Below are 8192 nucleotides of genomic sequence, written 5' to 3'. Positions count from 1 at the left end.
TTTTGTTGTATTTTTTTGTTGTATTTATATATTTTTGCCTTTGTGGCCTGTCTGAGTATGTTTTATAAGCATTCTCTGGCCCCTTGTTCGGCGGGTCTGGTTGGTTTAAGAGTCGTTAGAGATAAAGAGGCTTCGTTACAGGGTTCATAACACAGAGAGACAAGATGTTGACACTCCCACGGTGTGGTTGGTTAGGATTCCTTGCTCAGAACACCATGGGAGGTACAGAGTGTCTTCCTCCTTGGGGCTAAGGGCACTCTCCCTTAGGCCACTGGGAGAGATGCAATGTCTCCCAGGCAATTCCCTGAGAGCAATAATCTAACACCTCCCTCAGGCCACCGTGGGAGAATGAACAACAAGAAGAACAGTGTATTCCCACATTAACTCCCACCAGCTAATGTTTTCCCAAATACAACACTATCTATCACAAGAAAAAAAAATTGCTACAGAACCCATTACATTTTTGCAGCAATGCATCACTAATTCTTCAAAATCCAATTGCACATCAATTGTCCATTTGGAAGACTGATGTCTTTATCACGTAAGAACGTCTACAGTTGCACATTAATCACGCGCATCAACTATAGCAAATCTCTTAGTTGATGAGTGAATGGAATACTGTTACGGCCCTCTCGGGACGCAACGGGGTTCTTACTCTGATGTTATGAGGAAGTAGTATCCGGCCCCAAGCCAGTAGTGGCTTTCAAGGAATGAGATCCGTGATGCAAGAAACTTAAAGGGGGAAGGGAAAGAAAGTTAAGAACTTAAGACTATAATTATTACCATCACCAAATAAATAATATATAAAAGAGTGCACAGGGGGAGGGATATTAACACTGTACAGGGGAAATACACAATCGTCTTCTGAAGACTCTGGATCCAAATTCTCGGTGCTAAGTTCTCGGTGCTTTCGTGGTCTCTTGACGAATCTTCCGATCAAGCTGAGTCTACCCCAAACACAGGCCAGCCAAAACACAGGTCCACTGGGGGCACTGCCGTGGAGGCCGTCAACCACAAGTCCAGCAGGTCTGCTGGCAGGTTCAGGATCAGCCACGCTGGTCAGGCCACTCCACGGGCGATACTAGGGTAGCGCCCTAGTCAGGAGCCTCGTGTGATACCACAAATCACTCTCCTGTCCTCAATACCCCAGTGGATAATCGTTTCCAGCAGTCAGTCCCGGATAATCCTTCTACTGCCACTCCACTGGCAGGGTAACACCACAGTGTTCTTCCGGGGGACGACTTCACAGCTGCTGCAGCAAAACACAAGGTATGGAGACGGCTGCCTTGGGTAGACTGACTCCACTTCCATCACAGCAGTCCCAGGTCGACTCTGTAAGCAGACACATCATCAATAACTGGGACACACTAAAACACCTCACTTACGGGCTCAGGCACAAACGCCCACCTATCCACTCCATAGATGGCGCAGTTGTCTAAGCTTCACCTCACCAGAGGTCAGCAGCGGCTGTGTTGTGAGCTGCACAGGACTGGAAACCGGCCCTTGTGGCCAGTACTCGTCGTCCTCACCAGGTGTCGTCGTCCGTTTGGAGGGGGTTTCGGGAGCTGACCCACAGATGGCGTGGTCGTCACTGCTCCGTGCTTGGACGCTGGATCCGGGTTCGTAACAAATACAGAAACTGTAATTACAATGCTGAATGTTTACTGTAATTATACAGTAATCTGTATGACAAACTATTCTCACTATCAGGGAGTGAAGATGCCTACACACACACACTCACACACACACATACACACTATCAGGAGACTCCAGATGGTCTCACACTATCAGGAGACTCCAGATGGTCTCACACACTATCAGGAGACTCCAGATGGTCTCACACACTATCAGGAGAGTCCGGAAGGTGACACACACACACTATCCTCATAGCGGTAGTGAAGATGGCCACAAACTTCATTGTCAATTATTAATTAATTTTTTTTTAATATTTCCTGTTTCGCTGTTACTATTTACAACCAATGTAATACAAGATTATGGTAGCTAATAGTCAAATTGTACAATAACGAGACACTTGAAAAAGTTGTAACTTGAAATGAGTGCACTAAGTGCTTCGTCTTCCTTGCTATCAAGGGTCATATTTTTCTGTGTTTACCACTAGTGAAGATGATGAACAAATGGTGAACACAACGCATGTACGCCACCCTTGATGAACACCCCAAATAATGAACACCACAAATGATGAACACCACAAATGATTGTTACGGCCCTCTCGGGACGCAACGGGGTTCTTACTCTGATGTTGTTAGAGGAAGATATATGTATCCGTTCCCAAGCCAGTAGTGGCTATCAAGGGATGAGATCTGTGACGCAAGTAACTTAAAGGGAGTAGGGAAAGAAAGCTAAGAACTTAATATTATAATTAACACCATCACCGATTAAATATATAAAATAAAAGAGTGCACAAGGGGGAGGGGTATTAACACTTTACAAGGGGATTAATCCACAATTGATGTCTTCTGCTGAAGACGCTGGTGCCATAACTCTCGGTGCCGAGTCCTTGGTGCTTTCTTCGTGGCCTCACAACGAATTCTCCAAAGAAGTTGAGCCTACCCTGGCCACAGGTCAGCCAAAACACAGGTCCACTGGGGGCACCGCCGTGGAGGCCGTCAACCACACGTCCAGCTGGTCTGCTGGCAGGTTCTGAGCCAACAAGGCTGGTACGGCCACTCCACGAACGATAAAAGGGGAACGCCCTAGACAGGAGCCTCGTGTGACACCACAAATCACTCTCCTGTCTTCAGTACCCCAGTGGATGATCGTCTCCAACAGTCGGTCCCGGGTAAATCCTTTTACTGCCACTCCACTGGCAGGCTAACACACCACAGTGTTCTTCCGGGGGGACGACGTCACTACAGCTGCAGCAAAGTTCAAGGTATGGAGACTGGCTGCCTCGGGTAGACTGACTCCACTTCCATCACAGCAGTCCCAGGTCGGCTCTGTAAGCAGACACGTCATCAATAACTGGGACACTAAAACACCTCACTTACGGGCTCGGGCACAAACACCTGACGTATCCAGTCCATAGATGGCGCTGTCGTCGGAGCACCACCTCACCAGAGGTCAGTGGCGGCGGTGTTGTGAGCTGCACGGGACTGGAAACTGGCCCTCGTAGCTTATACACGGCATCCTCACCAGGTGTCGTCGGCGGTTGGCGGGGGGTTTCGGGAGCCGACCCACAGATGGCGTGGTCGTTACTGCTCCCTGCTCGGACGCTGGATCCGGGTTCGTAACACCTCCCCACCAAAAGGAATTTGGTTTGGGGTTCTATAAGAGAAGACAAACCAAATTAGTATGAGGATTTAGATGCGAGATAATGCATCAGCTACCACGTTGTCCACCCCTTTGATGTGTTCAATCTGGAGGGGGTATTGCTGCAGATGGAGACTCCATCTGGTGAGCCTGAGGTTCTTTTGCCTAAACTGAGCCAGGAACTTTAGAGGATTATGGTCGGTCCGTACTAATATAGGATGACCATTGCTTGTTAGATACACCTCAAAGTGCTGGACGGAATTAATCAAGGCCAACGTTTCCTTTTCTATGACCGAGTAATTCAGCTGGCTGGGGGTGAACTTCTTAGAATGATAGGCCACCGGATGTTCTACCCCCTTCTCGTCCGTCTGGGATAAAACGGAGCCCAGGCCATAGTCAGAGGCGTCGACCGTCAGGATGAATCTATCCTCAAAGCTCGGGGACCTGAGGATTGGAGAAGAGATCAGAATTGCTTTGAGACTCTCGAATGCCTTCTGGCAATTCTCATTCCATATTAACTTTACCCCCTTCTTCAACAGATTGGTCAGGGGGGCGGCGATAGAGGAAAAATTAGGGACAAACTTACGATAAAACCCAGCCATACCAAGGAAACGTAAGATGTCCTTCCTGGTAGCTGGCGTAGGATACTGGACTATTGCCTCGATCTTGCTGGCCTTCGGCGCAATCCATCCTCCTCCAACCTTATGACCTAGGAAGATGACAGAGGTTCTGGCAAACTCAGATTTATGTAGGTTGACCACCAATCCTGACTGGAGCATGGCCTTGAAGAAATCCTCTATGTGACGCAGATGATCCTGCCAATCTACATCATATATTAATACATCATCGATGTAGACTAAGGTGTTTTCCACGTCACGCAACACAGTACCCATCAGTCTCTGGAAAGTGGAGGCTGCGTTTTTCATCCCGAATGGCATCACCTGACATTCAAACAGCCCGTCGGGAGTCACAAATGCCGATATGGGTTTGGCTTTTTCCGTGAGGGGAACTTGCCAATAGCCTTTGAACAGATCAAATTTTGTCAGGTACCGGGCTCTGCCTATGGCATCCAGACATTCCTCTACTCTGGGAAGAGGATAAGTATCTGCTACAGTGACCTTATTCACCTGGCGATAATCAATACAAAGACGGTATTTCTTACCAGGTTTGGGCACTAGTAGTATCGGGGATGACCATGGGCTCGAGCTCGGGGCTATCAGATGGTGCTTCAGCATGTAATCTACCTCCTCTTTCACCACCCGTTTCTTCAGTGGGTTGAGACGGTACGGGTGTTGCTTTATAGGTCGGACGCCTTCCTCCAGCTCGACATCATGCCTCAAGACAGATGTTAATCCTGGAACATCGTCGAAGATAGGCTTGTATTGCCGGATCATCTGCAGCAATGATGATTGATGTCCTTCGGCCACGTGTGTCAACTTTGCCTGCAAGTTTAACAGAATGTCTGAGTTAGTCAACACCTCCTCTTCCTCCTCAATGTCGTCATTAGTGATCACTAAGGTTACGGGGAGTGTATTCTGCCCCTCGTATCTCTTGATCATATTAACATGAACCAGAGTTTCTTTCTTACGACGGTCTGGAGTACTCAGAAGGTAATTGAGGTTAGTAACCTTCTTTACAACCGGGTAGGGACCTACGAATCTGGCGCTCAAACTTCCAGTTATTGTAGGAGTACATACCAAAACCAGATCTCCTACTTGAAACTCCCTTTGCTTGGTCCTCCTATCGTACCTGCTCTTGATAGTTCTCTGTGTATTGTCCAAGTTCCTTGTAGCCATCTCCCAGTCTGAGAACAGCCGTCCTTTATTTGTAGACAACCAGTCCACCATATCCTCGTTGGTTTCCGCGTCCAGCCAATGTTCTCGTGCCACTTCTAAGGGACCTCTTACTGAGTGACCAAAGATCATCTCGAATGGGGAGATTCCTAGGGATTCATTGGGCACTGATCTTACCGCAAATAGGAAGTAGGGCAGTTCTTCAACCCACTTATTCTGCCTGTCGTAGCAAAACTTCCGAAGCATGCCCTTCAACGTCTGGTGAAAACGTTCCAAAGCTCCTTGAGACTCGGGATGGTAGGCACTAGAGGTTATCTGCTGGATTCCCAGGTCGGCGATCTGTTGGCGAAACAAATGGGACATGAAGTTAGATCCCTGGTCCGTCTGAATAGTCTTGGGAAGACCGTATCGTGAGATGAACCAGAGCAGTTGTTTCACCAAAACCCTAGCTGTGATGGTCTTAAGGGGGATCGCTTCTGGGTACCTACTAACCCGATCTAGTATTGTTAGCAAATACTGTACCCCTGAAGTAGCAGGTGGAAGAGGGCCTACTATATCCAAGATAAGGTGTTCGAAGGGCTCACCTATTGATGGAATGGGGTATAAAGGGGCTTTGGGGACAGGCTGGTTTGCTTTCCCGGCCACCTGGCAGGCGTGGCAGGTCTTGCAGAAACGACGTACGTCCTCCTTCATATGCGGCCAGTAGAAGCCCTTGGCTAGGCGTTGGAAAGTCTTAGAGATCCCACCATGTCCAGCAAATCTATTAGCATGGGCTGTTTCTAACAGCTTAGATCTGAACACGGCTGGGACGACTATCTGATCACCTACCGCACTTGACTGGGGATATTTCGGAGGATGCCGGCGACACAGTACATCATTTGACCACACATACAGATCCCCTCCTTTCGCAGGAGTGTCTACGGTGTCGGCCAACTTCCGTACCTGAGGGTCCTTCTTCTGTTCCTCTATCAGATGGGCTCGAGTCCAGTGTTCAGGAACCGGCATCTGGACGGGCGGGACTGGTGTATGGCTACTCGTAACCTGTGGGATAGGAGGAGAGTCAAACAAAGTGTTTAGATCTAGTGGTGCATGGAGGTGCGCCTGAGACCTGGTTTGCACTGCTGCGATGGGACTGGTCTCTTCACGTCCTGGATTCTCCACTACCAGGGGACAGTTGGGTAACAATCCTAGGGCTAAGTCATTGGCTAATATTACGTCAATTCCCTCTATGGGAAGACTATCCACCACAGCCAACCGACACTCACCTTTGAAGTGCTGAGAGTCTAGATGTACTTGTACCAATGGGGCAACGTACAAGGTGGAAGGGAATCCACCCAGGATTACCTTCTGCATCTCATTCGCCGATATACCTTCGGGTAATGATGTTTCCAGAATTAGAGACTGGGCCACTCCACTGTCTCTAAGTATTACCACAGGCGTACCTGAAAGGCCGCTGGTTACATACCCTTGGGAGATATACGGGGCGAACAATCCCTTCCTCATCTCCAGGGTGGATGTCGGTGGTACTATACTGTTCATCAGCATGACTTCCCTACGGGGATTATTACCTGTACTGCCACGACACCTTGCAGCAATATGTCCTCTCTTGCCGCAGGTCCAACACAATACATCCCTTTTAGGACTAATCGTCCGAGGACTATCTGAGGTTGGCTTGACGACACTTCGAGGGGCAGTTCTATCTTCCGGTCTATGTTTGGTTGGATATCTTGAATAGGTCTTCGGGACGTTCCTAGCAGATGGCCTATGAGTCAGGATATACTCTTCAGCCATGGTGGCTGCCGCACTCAAGGTCTCTACCTGCTGTTCCTCTAGGTACGTCTTCAGATCTCCAGACAAACAATCCTTGAAGTCCTCGAGCAGAATCAGCTGCTCGAGGTCTTCCTTGGTCTCCACCTTCCGAGAGGCACACCATTCTTGAAAAAGTCGCTCCTTGATCGTGGCGAACTCGGTGAAAGTGTGCTCTGAGGTCTTCTTCAGGTTTCTAAACTTCTGCCTGTACGCCTCAGGTACCAATTGGTACGCCATGAGCACAACCTTCTTCACCTTGTCGTAATCGCCGGAGTCGTCAAGGGATAACGTAGAGTAGGCGATTTGGGCCTTCCCAGTCAAGACTGACTGTATCATGATGGCCCAATTCTCCCTTGGCCACTCCAAAGAGGCAGCGACTTTCTCGAAGGCTGCGAAGAACTTCGAAACTTCTCTCTCGTTGAATTTGGGGACCATTTTGATCGAAACCGGTAGCTCCAGTTTGTCTCTGTCCAGCGCCTAATCGTAATACTTCTAGATCATGTTGTCTCTGTCTTTCTTTTTCTTCTCTTTCTCGTTCTTCTCTCTCTCTTTCTCGTTCTAATTCTAAACGCCTCATCGCCAATTCTTTATCTTGTCTTTCTCTTTCCATTTCTAATTTCTTCCATTCTATTTCTCGATTAATTTCCAAGGCACGCATTTTGACAGTTAGCAAGCTTATATTCAGCTCACCTGCATCACTGTCAACGTCGCTGCCCTTATCTTCCTTTTCCGTGGAAGCTATCTCCTCACCTTCCCTTGTACTAGGAGTCTCGCCTTCCAGTTTCTCTTCTGCCTTCAGGTGCCGGTGAACCTTGGACAATATTTCCACACGGGAATCACTGGCACGGATCTTGATCTCCAGGTAGGCGCTCACTAGTACAAGTTCCGGTTTGCTCAGATACTTTAATCTGGCAAGACAGTCCACTCTGTTCAGAAAAGCCTGAACATCGTCCAGATCATCGATGGTAGCTTTTTCTGCCATTGTCACAGATGGAACACTCAACTAGCACTTAACACACCGCTTACACGTTAGCACTTAACGCACCGAGCACTGTTCTACGTCAATATTGCACTTTATCGCACCAAACACTGCACTTGCCAATATTGCACGTAATCACTTCAGGCACCGCACTACGCAATATCGCACTTAATCACAGCGAACCCTTCGCTCTTCAATATTGCACTGAATCACTGAGCACCGCACTAGTCAATATTGCACTTAATCGCTTAGTCACAGCGAGCACCGCACTGCACAATATTGTACTTAGTCACTCTTGAGCACCGCACAGGACGTATAATGTCACAATCGTCACACAGGGG

The 8192-nt window shown here is 48.4% G+C and overlaps 1 protein-coding gene across 1 annotated transcript; it reads right to left on the bottom strand.

Annotated features, from left to right (window-relative positions):
* Positions 1-3320: 3320 nt before the first annotated feature.
* Positions 3321-6854, bottom strand: LOC138358991 (uncharacterized). Its single transcript, XM_069317482.1, has one exon. It carries the CDS (start codon positions 6852-6854, stop codon positions 3321-3323), a length of 3534 nt encoding a protein of 1177 aa, XP_069173583.1.
* Between the last annotated feature and the right edge of the window lie 1338 nt (positions 6855-8192).

This window comes from Procambarus clarkii, chromosome 88, assembly GCF_040958095.1.
Source record: "Procambarus clarkii isolate CNS0578487 chromosome 88, FALCON_Pclarkii_2.0, whole genome shotgun sequence".
NCBI classification, from domain to species: domain Eukaryota; kingdom Metazoa; phylum Arthropoda; class Malacostraca; order Decapoda; family Cambaridae; genus Procambarus; species Procambarus clarkii.
This window is presented reverse-complemented; position numbering and strand designations above follow the sequence as displayed.